The sequence below is a fragment of the Neofelis nebulosa genome, chromosome 11 (assembly GCF_028018385.1).
Source record: "Neofelis nebulosa isolate mNeoNeb1 chromosome 11, mNeoNeb1.pri, whole genome shotgun sequence".
NCBI classification, from domain to species: Eukaryota; Metazoa; Chordata; class Mammalia; order Carnivora; family Felidae; genus Neofelis; species Neofelis nebulosa.
Genome location: NC_080792.1, coordinates 39,445,404 through 39,462,965, shown reverse-complemented (window position 1 = coordinate 39,462,965; position 17,562 = coordinate 39,445,404). Strand labels below are relative to the sequence as shown.

The following is a 17,562-nucleotide window of genomic DNA, read 5'->3' as shown; positions in this document are numbered from 1 at the left end:
GAAGCAGGCTCCAGGCTCTGAGCTGTCCGCACAGAGCCCGACGCGGGGCTTGAACTCACAGACCGTGAAGTCATGACCTGAGCCGAAGTCGGAAGCTCAACCGACTGAGCCACCCAGGCACCCCCATTCCCTGACAGTCTTAAGAGTTCATCATTTATACCTTGGCGTTCTCTTGATGATTCTTGACAGAGGAGTCCCTGTCCCTAAACTTGCCTATGTTCAGGGCATCCCCTACACTCTATGCAGAATGATAGATCTGAGGTATCTGCTTGGAATCATAATCAGCATCTCAGCCTTAATTGGTTTAAAACCAAACCTCCTCCCATTTTCTTCTCTCTCTCTCTTTTAATGTTTATTTTTGAGAAAGAGAGAGACAGAATGTGAGTGAGGGAGGGACACACAGAATCCAGAGCAGGCTCCATGCTCTGAGCTGTCAGCACGGAGCCCAACGCGGGGCTTGAACTCACAGACCGTGAGGTCATGACCTGAGCCAAAGTCGGAAGCTCAACCGACTGAGCAGCCCAGGCTCCCCTGTCTTCTTCCTTTCAGTAAATAGAAAATTTTATAATCGTAATTGACAAAGTCAAATAAAAAGTCTTTGTTGGCATCCTTGCCTGTTCTCTTTCCCTCCTACCACACATCCAATCCATCATCAACTTCTGTGGGTTCAACCTGAGTTGAAACTGAGTTGATCCTGAGTCAGGATATAATCATACTCAAGCATTTCTCATCATTTCTCCTGTTGCCACCCTAGTGCAAGCTACTGTCATCTTTTTCTGGATTATCCCAGTAACTACATACGTGTGTCTTGAGAAGTCTCTATCGTCTAAAACTGTGTTGTCCCATACAGTAGCTGCCAGCAGCCACCAGTGGCTGATGAGCAACAGAAATATGGCCGATCTGGACTGAGGTGTTTTATTTTATTTTATTTATTATTATTTTTTTAACGTTTATTTATTTTTGAGACAGAGAGAGACAGAGCATGGATGGGGGAGGGTCAGAGAGAGGGAGACACAGAATCTGAAACAGGCTCCAGGCTCTGAGCTGTCAGCACAGAGCCCAACACGGGGCTCGAACTCATGGACCGTGAGATCATGACCTGAGCTGAAGTCGGCCGCTTAACCGACTGAGCCACCCAGGCGCCCCTGGACTAAGGTGTTTTAAAATATACACTTGATATTGAAGAATTATTATACAAAAACAATGAAAAATATCAGAATTCATACTGATTATAAATTGAAACAGTAACATTTTGGATAGTTTAGGTTGAATAAAAGGTGGTATGAGAATTAATTTCACGTTTCTTTTTATTGTTTCAGTGTGGTTACTAGAAAATTGAAATCACACTTGTGGCTGACATTTTTATTGCTGTTGGATGGCACTACTCTAAAGTCTTTTTTAAACACAGCAGTAGAGCTATCCTTTTGAAATGCCAGAACTTCCCATTCCTCAGACCAAAATCCCTCCAAGGCTTTCCAGCTCACGTTGGGGAAACGCCAGTCAGTACGCTGGGTCTGATGCCCAGCGTGTTTCTGTCCATGCAGCTCCTGTCCCTCTACTCCCCAGCATGTCTCCAGGTCTTTGGGCCGTTCACTTAGCGCACTCTTCCCCACCTGGCTGCATGACTGCTTCCTTGCTGCTCCCAGGTGCCTCTGTGAACGTCCCGTACCAATCGTGAGCATTTGAGAGGCCCATCCTGAACACCCCATCTCAATCAGCAGCCTGCTTACCTGGGTGCACTCAGCATGATGTGGCTTCACTTTGAATGGCCACCCATTGTCTGTAGAATGAAATCCACATTGCTTAGTATATCTCGGTGTCCCATTATTGTCTGGCTATTTTCTAACTCTCCCGACACATCTCTCACTGTTCCACTTTGCAGCCCACATATCATGCATTCTGAATCACTTACAAGAAACCCAAAATAAGAAAAAAGTGATAAAGAATGTATTAGACATTTAAAGGATTATTATTAAATATAGATGTATCCGTGTACAGAATTAAAATTTGTCAAACTTCAAAAACTGGATAGTGTGCAAGTAGCATTGGCATTTTAGCCCTTTGAATTCCACTGACATCCACCCCACAAAATGGGTGTTGTTAAAATCAATATCAAAGGCAAATGATACACTCACCAATAAGAAGTTTAAACCTTTGTGAAACGATCTCTGCACGAATGCATTTCCCTTTACTAATATTTATTTTCCTCTGTAACAACTAAAATGTTCAAAGTTTTTTCCCCTCCTAATTAAAAAGGAAGCATAATTTATCAACAGCTTAGTTAGACACTTCATTATGAGAGGGTTGAGGGAGATTTTAGAATGAGCATTTCTAGTGTGGGTATTCTGAAAAACAAGAATTTATAGCTCAGCAATAAATAAATAAGTAAACCTTTCAGAAATGTTTATTGTTCCAGCTCATTAAAATGTTATGTCTTTTGGACAGTATTTCTTAAAGGCCATAAAATTAATAGTGTATTTTAAAAGTTTTATTGGCTTGTATTTCCTGGGTCCAATTTAGCCCTAGTGTTTAATTGCGCTGTCTCATACAGGCTGGAAGTCTGGCAGTTAATATTATTTTTCTGTTTTAAAAGAAAAACATTTTCCTTCAGGGCTGGCTTCCATATTTTTGAATGTGTTTATTTCACACTGCCTCACATCCTCATGCGCTGAAATCTTGAGACTCTGTCAGAGCTAATCTGGATCTGGTATTTCTTTGTGTCTTAAAATTATGCCGAAATTTCAATTAATAACTAATCATGCCCTTGGCCTGGGAAATACACACAACTAAAATCCTGCATATCAGCTACCAGAGTTAAATTTTAAATCTTTCATTACACAAAGCAAGGGGAGCAATAAACATTTATTTGAGTACCTTCCATCTAGGCAACCTAGGAATTGCATGGACTATAGAAGGTGATGAGACACCATGCATGTCTTCGAATATAGAAAAATTCGAACCTATTCATTGTACCTTCTATAAATGCACTTCATAGCAAGTAAATTTCTTTACCTCTTCAGGGGACTTGCCTTCCACCTACTAGTCCTATTTAAAATCTGCACAATAAGAAAACCTCTTCCCTTTTAGTCTTCCTAAGTGAAGTTTTTTCCCAAGGCTCCCAAACCATGCACAGACATTCAGAGTCAATATTCACAGAACATTTCAGGATTCTTAGAGGTGTCATTCTGATGGACTTTCTCTTCATCCTTTGGGCTTTGCCAGACCTCTTTCATAGCGCTGCCTGAAGACTTGTTCTGAAGCTTAGCTGCCGTTTCATCCACCCCATTTCCAGGAAGCATACTGACCCCGTTTGGCATCTGCTGCCTTTACCTGCTCAGTCCTGAAGCCCTGCACCCAGTCCTGAATATCTCACATTTGCCTTTCTTTTATTATCTTTCATGCAAGGATTCCATTACCTTCTAGCGATGCCTTTGCATCTCTACATTCCTCTCCATTTCATCCTTTTTAAAGGTGACAGAATTATCATTTTAAGCACAAATCTTTGGGGGCTTTTCCTAGGCTTAGACCTTTTTAATGGTAGTTCTCGTTACCTAGAGCAGTGCTTTAGACCTTTCTCCCGTTGTGGCACACACCAAAAAGGCAATTAATATACAGGGGTATGTCAAGGGGCTAACTTGGATCTGGAGGCCACTAGCCTGAGGCACCGTGCTGATTCAACCCCTGCCTCAAGGCTCAGGTTTACCTTATATGGTACATTCACTGGACCATTTCCACATAGAGGATAAAGCCCAAACCCCTTGGATTCAGTCTTACTTAGGATCCTCCCCTGCCCCTTCCCTCCAAAAGTGGAGCCTGGAATAAGAACTTAAGTATAGTCAGTTTGGAAGAAGAAGCCAGGGATTAGATGATGCAAAGACAAGGAGAGGAAAAACCCTCCAGATAACCAGGTCTCGGTTCTATGGAGGACTTTCTAGGAAAATGTGTAGAACGAGTCCCAAAACTGTCCCAGCACTGCAGGAAAGCAGGACCTTTCACCATGACAAACCCTCGTCTCTCACAGATTGGGTGTTGCCCCAAGGACCAAGATTTGCACTTCCAGGTTGTATCTGCATCCGAGAAAGTCCTAGAGTTTTGTAGGCATGAGCCGGGCAAGTGCGCTTTGTTGCCCCAGATATTCTGTATTCCTGTAGGCTAGATGTGGAATCACAAATGTCCCGTCTGGTCTACCTCTGCACCACTCAGACCTTGTTGTGGTTCATGTTAAGTTCACTCTGTCACTTTAATTAGTGGCTGCTCATACTTTGGTGTGGGGGTGGGGAGGGGGGGGGCAGACCAAGACTTTTGACCAGGGGGTTAGCGGACCAGCTGCAGGCTCCACTGGTCTCAAGCTGGTCTTAAGGCTGTAATTGAAGCTTATCATTTCCCTTCTCTGACACCCATTTCTGAATTTCCTTACACTCGGCCAGTAATTCTGCTAGTTTGCCTGGCTCAGTGGCCCCAACTGCCATCCTTGAGGAGTCTGAGCCCTTGGCTGCCTTTCCTATTCTGACTGTCCTTGCTATAATCCACGTTCACTGTTACCACCAGACACAGAAGCGCCAACATATGTCCCAGGGAATCTCCAGCATTCCCCCCCCACATCCTTCTTTCTGCCCCCACACTATGGCAGCAGTCCCCCTCCCTCGTGATGGTTAGGGCTGATTATCTCACCTGTCCAGTAAGTCCTCCCCTTGCCCGCTGATACCTGAGAGACACAAAGTAACCAGGCAGAGTTTTGGCTCAAGTGGAGCCCGTGTCCAATAGTGTGATGATTCTTACCTGGGGATGAGTTTGCCTCTGAGGGACGTTTGGTAATGTTGGAAGACGCTTCAACTTGTCACAATTGCTACTGGTATCTGGTGGGTAGAGGCCAGGGATGCTCTTCACCAGCCTATAACACGCAGGGCAGCTACCACAATAAAGGAGTCTCCAGACCTAAGTGATGGTAGTGCCTAAGGCTGAGAAACCCTGACATAGTAGAAATGATTCTCCCCCGGGGGCACGGACTTTTAATTTTACAGGGTTTGGCACAGTCTTGTGCCTGGTTCCCAGGCCCATGTAGTCCAGCTGCTGAGAGCACACGACCAAACGGTATCCATCAGTTCAGTGCATATATACGGCATTCCAGAAGCCGGAGTCCTAGAATTGTCCAGTCAGAAGATGGGAAGGCTGGGTAACTTACCCATTCGGATCTTGGGGCTGTGGGAGGACACTGAGGTGGGATGCTGGCTTGGTGATATAACTGTATTACAGCCACGCTGAACTCAGGCAGGTGGAAGAGATACACGGGGACCCGAAGTATCTGCTATATGTAGAACATATTCGACACACGGGCGGGGGCTTTTTCTCTGCTGCCACTGTATACAAGAGCCGGGTACATGGGTTCACGTGAGTGGCTTAATAAGTGTCTGTTGACAAAGGCTGAAGGAGCTGTGAGTGAGTAAACAATAGTTCAATGAATGAATGGAGTCTTCCCTGAGATTTGTGAAGTGTATTGAATATTTTAGCATGGTTATCAGTATCTTCTTAGATGAAGAAACTCAGAATGTCAGCTCCGCGGTTCCCTGTGGATGTCGTGATGGCAGCATTCAACATCCCTCATGTTTATTCACAGTGTCTCTCTTCTGAATTCGATCTACTGTTATCCAATTTAGAGTAATTATATAATATTTACTTTGAGATTCAGTGTTCTGCTTTGCTCCTGAACGATGCTTCAGCTGACACATTCATGAAGGTGTCATTTGAGTGAAATTTTTAAAAAGGGGTGGTATTTCAGGGGTGAACATGGAGTGTGGAAAAAGCCACGAACAAACAAACATGGGGATGAGAAATCTCTGGGCACGCTTTCAGGTAGCAGTGACAATTGGGGCTTAGTACACGTGAAGTGTGTCTATGGCCATAAGAGGAAATCTTTGAAAATCGAACTACAGTTTGCCAGGCCTTTGACCAGCAGGCTGAAGCACCTCGCACCTTCTTACATGGTCCCGTTACGGTTGTCTGTGATGTCCTGCCTCTGCAGTAGAGCTAGCTCTTGGTCACGGTGACAGTAACACTACGTGCTTTATTTCTGAAACCATTCTGTTCAGATCCTATCTTGCAAGACTCTGCACCGGTTTTGCCTCTGGCATCACATTCTTCCTAACCATTCTTGTCCACCTAGATGTCATCACTCAACTTTTATTGTTTGCCCTTCTTAATTCCCACCCACCTAATGGTGTGGTGTTCCATGTTTACTCCTCAACCACTTGGGCGGCCAGCCAAGGACAATGGCCGATTCTTTCATTCTCTGTGTCAGCAAGCAGACTACATGCACACGGAAGGTGCAGTAAATAATTGGAAAGGTAAAAGCATCCAGTTTGATGATGCTTATCCGAATCCCTTCTACATGTGAATTTTAAAAGAAGGAGTATGTTTGAGGGACAAGGTTAGTAGCATAAAGTTGCCCCTGTTTTACACTTTACTATTTACCTGTTTTTTTTGTGTGCTTCCCAGTTGGAGAGGAGAGAGGGGCGGGGTATATCTGACAGTGTGGGTGTATTTGTTTTAATGTTTTAGAACTTTTTGTTGTCTAAACCTCAGCCGGCAAAAGAGTCCAAGTGACCAGATTGGATTTCTTTAGCCTCCACAGATTTTAGAAAACTTAATTTATAAACACGATCTAAAGGTATAAACATGTTGATTTTTAATGTGGTACCATTTAAGGCATATTGAAATGATAAAAGGTGTAAAACTGTTTTTGATGAAATCCCACACATCGGGATCGGTGGTTATACTCACCACCTGTGATGGAAATGCCTTATAAAGAGTTCCTTTAACTTCATGTATTTTTGTCAATATAATAGTCGATGTAGAGTGCACTTTTCCTACCAGGAGATTCACCTTCTGCAAGGTTCCTGTCCTCCCTTCTACCCCGCGCTATTTCTCTCCTGCCCCACCCTCAGTTTTCTCTTCTTTCCTGTGTACTTTTGTTTTGAGTTATTCTTGATGGCGTCTTGTTTTCTTCGGCTTATTTCCTAGATGGGAAGTGATGGAATTTTACGCCTCAGTTCTTCAGCTCTGAATAATGAATTCTTTGCATATGCAGCACAAGGATGGAAACAGCGACTGGCAGAAGGTAAATTTCTCTTTTCCATTATTATTTGACATGTTTGAGTACACACACTGTACCGAGCTTCACGCCTTTCTCTGATTTCCGAGCCTTTTTCTCCCCCTGAAGTAAACTTGAATTTAGCAAAAACTCCTGATCTGTTCCAAATGGCTTCACTAATTCTTTGTTATACTTGGCATTTTTGATGTCTGATGTTTTTGAAGGAAACGTGAGGTTATCTGGAACAGAACAACAATTTTTGATGTAGCTCGACTCTCTTTGGAGTGGGAATTTTAATCGCTTGTTTGAGGCATTATGTATTCTCTTAATGTCCTAGAACCTAAAGAATCTTCGTTTAATACTCTCTTCCCCTAAAACCACCGCTTCACCTATTCTTCTGTTAGTCATTAAGCTTCTTGAAAGACTCAAAATAACCAGTGCTTCCACATTTCTACTCCCTAAACTGCTCACATTATTCTAGGTGGGTGTGGCAACCGAAATAATCCCTCCTGGAGAATACTAAGGGCTTTATAATGGCAAAGGCAGTGTCCTCTTCTTAGTCTTGACATTTCATGTTCCTTCTGCAATCTCTCTCTCTCTCTTTTTTTTTTTTTTTAACCTCATCCGAGTTGAAACCATGTACCTGAGATGTTCATAATATATTTTAAATTGTTTCCTGCGGCCACATGGCTGAAAGCCATTCCTCAGCCTCCTACGGGAGCTGTGCTCTTCCGTCTGATGGTGCATGTTGATGTCTCTGCCATTTTCTTCTCTGGTGTTTTCTCTTGGGGCTGTGCACATCTGCTAACCAGCCTCCTTCCCCACCATGGTGTATGGCCCATATATGCCAAAAACCTTCTGGCTTTGGCTCCTCTTTCCTAATCCTGCGTTCTATTCCACATGCCTGCTGGATCACCCTAGCCGATAGCATGCACCTTAAAACCATAATGCCAATATTAACTTCACCATCTTCCCTTTACCATCTGCTGTCCCTTTTGTTCCCCATCTCTACTAATGTCACCACTGTCCTCAGAGCTCCTCACTTTGAAACTTGATGATCTCTTTGGTCCTCTTCTTCTCCCCAGGCTGACTTGGTCATGAACGGTTAATTGTGCTGTGAATCTGAATCCCCTTGAGCATTCCCACAGCCGCTGGCCTGACTGTCCTCTCTGCCTCTCCTCTGTGCTGTTCGACAGCCTCCTGGCTGGAGTTCTCTTGTGTCTTCATCTTGTCTCTAAGCCACTTATTTGGCCATATTTCTCCCCGAGTGAATGCCATCAGGGCCTCCCTCTGTCACTTGTAGGGAAAATGTAGAACTCGATTTATTTATTTTCAACTTTTTTAATGTTTAGAGAGACACAGAGTATGAGCAGGGGAAGGGCGGAGAGAGAGGGAGACACAGAATCTGAAGCAGGGTCCAGGTTCTGAGCTGTCGGCACAGAGCCTAATGCGGGGCTCAAACTCACAAGCTGTGAGATCATGACCTGAGCCAAGTCAGATGCTCGACTGTCTGAGCCACCCAGGTGCCCCTAGAACTCTCTTTAAACCATGTATTTGCTAATTGGCCTCAGCCTACCTTTCCCATTTCATTTCCTCCTACTCCTACATTCTGCTTACAATTGGCCACTCAAAAGAACATAAATACACATGTTCATATCTCTGTGCCTTGTGAGTTAATTACTTTATAAAAGCTTGGTCATCCTTCAGAAGCTAACTCAAGAGCCATTTCCTGTATGTGGTCTTCCCTAATCGATTCAGGCAGAATTAAGTGCCTTTTCTTCTACCTTTATTCTTATGGCCCATACAGGGCTTTCGACATTATATTATAGTCAATTTGTGTGCCTTTTCTCCCACCAGACTGATTTCATTAAGGGCACTGAATATACGCTATTTCTTCCGCAGCCCCTACCATACAGTATATTTGCTGAGGGTTTTAAAGTTCATCTAGGGCTAAATGACTATTTGAGCGATGTCCATAAAAAGAGAAGCTGTAGAAATATTATCAGTACTCAGCCTTTTACTTTTCAACATCCATAAAAGTTTACTCAAATTAATTACGTGTTTTCTTTATTAATTGGCAGAAGCTATGGCCACTCTTACTCCATACATAAACATTTTCTTTCTAGGAGAGTTTACTCCAGAAATGCAGTTGCGGATAAGGCAAGAAATTGAGAAGGAAAAGAAAACAGAACCTTGGAAAGAAAAATTCTTTGAAAGGTTTTATGGAGAAAAGTAAGTACGAGAGCATTTTTTTCTCATTTCTCTCTGAAGGAAATGAAAGTGTAATTCTCTGCTTCACATGGCACACGAAAAGCTGTAAAGCTTAATAAGGCTGCCATAAAAGGCAATAGTCCCTCAGTGTAAGAAATCGCAGGTAAAATTATAGCAGCGTATCAGCACTTAAAGTTTTAAAAAATGCATTTTCAAGGGTTTATAACCTGTCCATGAAAATTCATTTCGGACTGAAAATTGCACATGAAATCTGATAGAAGTCCGTTATGGCTTTCTTAACTAGATTTTAGTAAAAATCTCCTGTTTTTAATCCAAGCATATTCATTAACAGATACTTAAGAGATAAATAGTTTTAGACACATTCGATTCTCACATTTTTTCCTAAAATGTTGACTGTGCATATACACGTGTTTAGTCCTTGTTCTGGGGGACAGCCTGAGGTATTACTCTTCACTCTTTCCATCTTCCTTTGTCAGTGTAATCAGCTTTTAGTTTATTATTTTTCTGCGTGTGCATTTCTTTTTAAAATAAGCCACATGGAAGTGTGGTAGTGACTGAATTAAATTGAAAGGAGTTTCGCCTCTGCCTCACATTTAGAAGGGACATATCTTACTGGAGCAGAATTAGAGCCTCTGAGACCATAGGGTCCCTAAGGGAGGAGGAAGGATTTAGGAGCTGACAGTGGACAGTGGCCTTAGATCCTCCTTAGAAAGGAATTTGTGCTTGAACTCCCATATGCACAATTAATGCTTAAGAGTTGTCGTTTCGTGTAAATGATACTGAGGTGGTGGCAAGTAACAAAATCCGTACCATTTGATCTAATTTCATAAACTTCCCCCTGTAAACAGGGAGAACGATGTCAAGAGGCTCATCTGAGTGCTCTTCTTGAAAAGGAATCCCATGGGGCACCTGGGTGGCTCAGTGGGTTAAGCGTCCGACTTCAGCTCAGGTCGCGATCTCGCAGTCTGTGAGTTCGAGCTCCGTGTCGGGCTCTGGGCTGAAGGCTCAGAGCCTGTAGCCTGCTTCCGATTCTGTGTCTCCCTCTCTCTCTGCTCCTCCCCCGTTCATGCTCTGTCTCTCTCTCTGTCTCAAAAATAAATAAACGTTAAAAAAAAAAATTAAAAAAAAAAGAAAAGGAATCCCATGATTAACAGCCTGCTTACTCAGAGGAGGCTAGCGTTGGTGGAGTGTCCTAACTAGCAGTACCCTCAAGGAGGAAGGCTTGTGTTCACTTGCTCTCCTAGAACCATGGATGCGTATACATATTTAAACAGAACTAACAGGAGATAATTCATGTGTTTTCTCAAAAATTAAAAATGCAGCAGACTACTTCTATGCCTTCGTATTTTGTCACCAGCATATTGCTCAAGCTTGGCTGCATCAAAGTCCTCATTGGAGATGTTAGGTCGTGTTGTGTTGTGTTGTGTTGTGTTGTCCTGTGCTGTGCCGTGTTGTGTCATGTTATGTTTATTTTGAGAGGGGGACAGAGAGAGCACATAGGAGGGGCGAGGAAAAGGGGAGAATCTCAAGCAGGCTCCCTGCTGTCAGTGTGGAATGGGTTTTGATCTCACACACCTTGAGATCGTGACCTGAGCCAGAATCAAGAGTTGGACGCGTAACTGACTGAACCACCCAGGCACCCTCTCGTTGGGGCTTTTAAAAATAGATACAGTTTTCCAGGACCCATGCCAGACATAATGATTGGGAGTCTCTAGGAGTTGAGCCCAGGAATACGCATCTTTAGGCTCTCTCCAGGTCATGCTGGTGCCGAGCGGGATTAAGCACCCTGGAGGATGACCCTGAAGACCACTCAGGAGGCTTCCTCACCTTTTGTCGACAAAGGAAATGTTGAAAGCACCCTTTCCAGTGCTGGCAAAAGATAACTGAGCCAGTTACCTCCAAAGCACTGGTCCTTAGTTGTTGTTGAGTGTCGGGCCCTCTTTTTTTTTTTTTTTTTCTTTTTTTGAATGCAGCAAAAATTGTTCCAACATCTCATCTGTGCCAGACACTGAGGTGCGGACGTTTGTAGGGCTGCCTAGGCTCTGCCCTCAGGCGGCCTGTACCCGAGGCACCATGTGTTACAGAGAGCTCTCCTTCATCCGGGTCGTCATTGAGCATGCTGGGCTCTGATACGTTTCTAACAGCTTTTCAGGGAATATGTCGCTTAACCCGCCCAACAGTCCTATAAGGTGGATACCGTTATTATTCTTACGTTAAAAATGGGTTTAGGAAATTGAGATGCAATGAAACTGATTTTCCCAGGTTTACACAGTGTGGTTCAGTAATTTGTTCAGTGTCTTAATGCTGCAGTTCCTTCTCAGAAAAATTCACACACATATATATTTTTTACATAAAATTTGGGGGGCTTTCAGACTCTCATGCATATGCCCTGGGGAGTGACAGCTACAATACTGTAAGTAAGCGTGGGTCCCTGTCATCATCCCGGAGTTCTGAATACAAACGGTTCTTTTATTTGACCCTTTTCTTGCTGTAGTTCATCCATAGAGTTTCTGTCCGCTTACGTCACTGAACTTCTTCCTTGACTTTTTCTATCTTTGATTACACATTGGATTAACGGATGTATTTTGGACATTTCGTTGACTGCCCTTCTAATTTGGTCACTTCTAGATTACCTACGCTCCACCAGTATGTGAGGGATTATTTCTCCTAGTGTCAGATAATTTTCGGTTGACCTGTGCCTTTTCCCTGCTTTAAGTTTTCCCAGGAACGTTGCCGTCCAAACTCCCCTCTAGTTAAGATTTGTCTACTTTGGTTTTCAGCTCCTTGAGCTGTTTATTTTGTTTCTTACTGACTTACTCTCCTTATAACAGAGTACTGTCCTGTATTTTCTTTAGTTAGAGATCAGCCATATGTATGCTAAGTCAGAATTATGGGCATTGGTCTGTTGATTTGCAGTCCATATTTCTGGACTTCAGTGTTTTCCTTTGTGGTGTTATGTGCTGTGCTGTGCTGTGAAGATCAACCTGCTGTGCCTTGTACCATCTTAAATCTATTTTTTTCGAGAAAATAATAAAATGTTGACACAGGCATATTTTGTACGGTGCTGTTTTCCATATATACATATGCATATATTATATACATATATGATATTTACTAATATTAACTATATTTAATACAAGTTAATACATGTATTATATCCTTATCAACCAGCTAGCAGAAGTTTGGCTGCCAGTGGATGGATACTGTATATTCTACACCTAACCTACTATCGATGCTTGGCCTAGCCCCAAGGGACCTTATTTCTAGTTGATTATTCTGCTTTAAATTTATCTGTAATGTAGTTGTTCTGTTCCTCTCAGTGTAGGATAGTTATAAATTATAGCTTACTTTGAACCCATCTCAGGGAAAGTTGAAAGAAAAGAGACTAACTTTGAGGGTACTATCTTCTGTCTTCTTTTAAGACCTTATGAATTTTAGTAAAGAAGGCAGTGACACCCCAAAAACTGTATTCAACTTTATTTCCCTTTCATTTTGAGGATTTTGGTAAGCAGTTGAAGAAGATTTCACTGAGGTATATTCCTGTCTCGATACTATTATAGCTGTATTTCTTCGCTCAAATATGTCTTCCCCAGAAGAGAGAAGTGTTCTGTCTTCTGCTTGTCTTTGTAATTTTCTGTACTCTAATTTAACTTCATTTAGAACAGCATATTTCTCTACCATGTGAGGCTGACATCGTAACTTAGTACGTTAACTTAGTATAACTGAGTATGGCATACTTAGTATGACTTAGTATGACAGGAAATAGTGATTTACAATATCTTTGTAACTCTGATGAACTTTCCTTATGACATGAATATCAGATTGGATTTTTTCTTGATACTCTTTGCTATCTTCTCTGGAATATCTTTACAGAAAGTGATCACATGAAAGAATTTTGCCTCATACAAAATTGCCTCATACAAATGTAACCTAGCAGAATCAACTTTGTTGACCCCAAATATGTTTGTTATATTTTAGTGAAATTTCCATATTGTTTTTTTTTTTAATGTTTGTTTATTTTTGACAGAGAGAGAGAGAGAGAGACAGGGCACGAGCGGGGGAGGGGCAGAGAGAGAGGGAGACACAGAATCCAAAGCAGGCTCCAGGCTCTGAGCTGTTAGCACAGAGCCTGACGTGGGGCTCGAACTCACAGATTGTGAGATCATGACCTGAGCTGAAGTCGGACACTCAACCGACTGAGCCACCCAGGCGCCCCCGCCCCCATATTATTTTTAAGTTAGACACTTAGAGACTAAAATAAGGTAATACCTCTTACATTGGTTTAAGAGAAGTTAATCTTTGGAAATCATTTCAATTTCAAGATTTTACACCATACCCATCTTCCGTTGATCTTATTTGCTTATGTTGCATCCTTTGAAGACTGTGCTGCTTTCGATTAGAATTGCTACTTTCTGATAAGAAAAAAATTAGATCTGGAGTGCCTGGGTGGCTCATTGGTCAAATGTCCAACTTCGGCTCAGGTCATGATCTCGCAGTTTGTGAGTTTGAGCCCTGCATCGGGCTCTGTGCAGACAGCTCAGAGCCTGGAGCCTGCTTTGGATTCTTTCTCCCCTTCTCTCTGCCCCTCCCATGCTCATGTTCTGTCTCTCTCTGTTTCTCAGTAATAAATAAATGTTAAAATTTTTTTTAAATTTTAGATCTTATACATTCTTTTGCTTTTCTGTCCAATATTTTCTAATCTTTTGTAGTACATTATTTTTTTTTATTCCTTTTACCAACACTTGGCAAAGTTCATATCTCCTTACTTACAGAGTAAAAACCTATACCAAAAATAAATAAGTTGGTAGATAAATAGGTAAATAAATATAAAAATGCATAATACATTTCTTAACCAGAAGGAGAGTTTATTTTAGTTACGATTATAAAAGCAGTAGAAAAACTAAGTCATCATAAACCAGTTTACATAAATGAAGCGTATTATTTAGTGATTATAAAATCAATTTGATTCATTTACTTCCGTTGAATACTCTATACATATCTCCAAGTTGTCCCTTTCGTGTTTTGTGGTTGGACAGTAATTTAATATTTCTAATTTCTGTTCAGGTTGGGCATGTCAAGAGAGGACTCAATAAAGCTTACTTCTGGACCAAACAATGATGGCGCTGAAAGTAGTTCTTCATGTGGACCCACTGGCTTCCCAGGTCTTTCTGCACAGACTCCCTTGGAAGAGCAACAGCCAAAAAGCATGAAAAGTCCAACTTCACCAGAGCCGGAATTCTGTGCTATGGTAGATGTAGGTAAAGACATAATGGCAGAATCAGAATCAGAAGATATCTTGATCCCTGAAGAATCTGTGATTCAGGAGGAAATTGCTGAAGAGGTAGAGACTAGTATCTGCGAATGTCAGGATGAAAATCATAAGACGATACCTGAATTTTCTGAGGGGTCTGAAAGTCCAGCCAACTCTCACGAAGAGCCCCAGGTAGCACCTCCTGAAGATAACTTGGAATCCTGTGTTATGATGAATGACGTTTTAGAAACTTTGCCTCATATTGAAGTTAAAGTGGAAGAGAAATCAGAATCTCCCCAGGAAGAAATGTCGGTTGTTATTGATCAACTAGAGGTCTGTGATTCTCTCGTTCCTTCCACTTCATCTGTGACTCATGTCAGTGACACAGAACATAAGGAGCCAGAAGCTGCAGTAGAGACCAATACTCCAAAAATAAAGACAGGGTCGTCTTCTTTAGAAGGCCAATTTCCCAGTGAAGGAATTGCCATAGATATGGAGTTACAGAGTGAGCCTGATGAACAGCTTTCTGAAAATGCTTGCATCTCTGAAACTTCCTTCTCTTCCGAGAGCCCAGAGGGAGCCTGTACCAGCCTGACATCCCCAGGAGGGGAAACCCAATCCACTTCAGAAGAATCATGTACTCCAGCCTCCCTTGAGACAACGTTTTGTTCTGAGGTGTCCAGCACTGAAAATGCAGACAAATATAACCAGAGAAACCCCCCTGATGAAAACCTTCATGCATCTTTGATGTCAGAAATATCTCCAGTATCCACTTCACCTGAGATATCAGAGGCATCTCTCATGTCCAATTTACCTTTAACATCCGAAGCATCCCCGGTATCAAATTTACCTTTAACATCAGAAACGTCACCCATGTCGGATTTACCTTTGACCTCAGAAACGTCTTCAGTGTCTTCCATGCTTCTCACATCTGAGACCACTTTTATATCCAGTTTGCCTCTTCCTTCAGAAACATCTCCAATTTCTAATTCTTCCATGAATGACAGAATGGTGCATCAGCAAAGAAAGTCCCCTTCCATCTCTGAAGAACCACTCTCCCCACAAAAAGATGAGGGCTCTGCCCCTGCCAAGCCCCTGGGCGAGAGCCTTCTCTCTCAACAGAGGACTCTATCAAATACTCCTGAACCCGTCAATATGGGTTCTTCCGTTTCTCCTGAAGCATTTCCATCTGAAGAATTGCACAATAAGACTCTGAGTCAGCAGCCTTGTAAATCACACGTTGAAACTGAGAAGCCCTATCCTGCTTCGATTCCAGAACTTCCTTCTATAGAAATGATAAAAGTTAAAAATCATAATGTCCTGCAAAGAACAGAGAAGAAAGGGGCATCTTCACCATTGGAGTTACCGGTCTTTTCTGAAGAGACAGAGAGTAAGGGAAACGAGCTTCCATCAGCTAAATTACAGGACAAACAGTATGCCTCATCAGTGGATAAGGCTTCCTTTTCAGAAGGCTCTAGAAATAAAACCCATAAGCAAGGAAGCTCACAGAACCGATTGGAGACCTTGCATTCTTCCAAGTTGTCCGAGCCTTCCAAGTCACCCGACGGGATAAGAAATGAAAGTAGAGAATCCGAGATATCAAAGAGGAAAACAGCAGAGCAGCACAGTTTTGGAATCTGTAAGGAAAAGAGGGCTAGGATAGAAGATGATCAGTCAGTGCGGAACATATCGTCCAGCAGCCCCCCTGAGAAAGAGCAGCCCCCCAGAGAGGAGCCCAGGGTTCCACCTCTCAAGGTATGGAATGATAATAATAACAATGAAGACAATTCCATAGATAGGCTTTTCCTATTTTTTGATGCTCAGTTTTCTAATTTTAAATAAGGTTTTCTTCCCTCCAGGTTTTCTGTAGCAGTTTACAGTCTAATACTCCAACACCAGTCTAATATTAAATGATCTTTTTTAAGGCTGTGCACTGAGCTCATATGATAATTTTAGATACACACATATATGTACTTAGACCTCAGCATGTAAGGAAAAAGAAATGAGGAGGGAGAACAGGGCCTGGAGGAACCTATAGGCCATGAGATACAGGGTCTTTCGGAGACTCCAAGGCATAGGACAGAGACCTACATACAGTTGGGGCAAGTTGAAAGATACTTCAGTGTCCTAGAAAAGTCCAGTAGGACTAGGGAAAGTAGTCAAAAGTCAGAGGCGTGCACTAAGGAGGTGAAGGTATAGGTAATCGGTTTATTTTCCAGCAAACATTGACCACCACTGCCTAGCAGAAAGGACCTGACATATGGAAGAACCTCATTAAATATTTCTTCAATAATTCAGTGAAATTGCTTAACACACCCTGAGGGAAAATGCTGTAGATGTAGAGGTATACAGATCCTATTTATTTGTTTGTTTGTTTGTTTGTTTGTTTGTTTGTTTATTTATTTATTTATTTGTTTATTTTTATTTTCAAGAGAGTAAAGAAGTATTTAACTTTACAAATAATAAAGCCTGTAGTCAGGCATTCCTATTTATATATTTTCTTTTGATCCCAGGTAGGAATTAAAGGTGAGAAAACAAGCCTTTTATATAAATTGACTCTGCCTAAGTAAACTGAAAATTGAGGTTAATTCAAAAGAAACACTCTGTTTAATAATAATAATAAAAAAAAAATCTTACCCAATATAATCTATATTTATTTGGTGCTTTCATCTCAGTCCATTTATATTGTCTTACAATAAAATGGATTATTGCACCATAGGTTTGGCCTAGAATTATAAACATATTCTAGCGTTGTTTCTCTTAATCTCTTTCTCTTTATTTTGCTCTAACCTGACATCTATTTTTTGTATGTGACTCATGATATCCATAAGGCTGACTTCGAAGAGTGTAGCTGTAGTTATTCTATTTAATAAAGTAACACCTATTAAATAAGGTTCTAGAGATGTGAAAGATGAACATTAAGCTGCAATTAAAACTCTACTGTGCATTTTAATTTCTGAAGCAGTGGGAAAAATATAAGCAAACTTTTCAT

General features: G+C 41.8%; 1 protein-coding gene across 1 annotated transcript in view; it reads left to right on the top strand.

Moving 5' to 3' along the window:
• Window positions 1-17,562, top strand: part of ASXL3 (ASXL transcriptional regulator 3) — a 177,591-nt gene that overhangs the window by 154,115 nt on the left and 5,914 nt on the right. Inside the window, exons 10-12 of the mRNA XM_058692400.1 lie at window positions 7,018-7,114; window positions 9,214-9,319; window positions 14,384-16,325. Of these exons, the coding sequence (XP_058548383.1) occupies window positions 7,018-7,114; window positions 9,214-9,319; window positions 14,384-16,325 (2,145 nt within the window). The remainder of the gene's footprint in view (window positions 1-7,017; window positions 7,115-9,213; window positions 9,320-14,383; window positions 16,326-17,562) is intronic.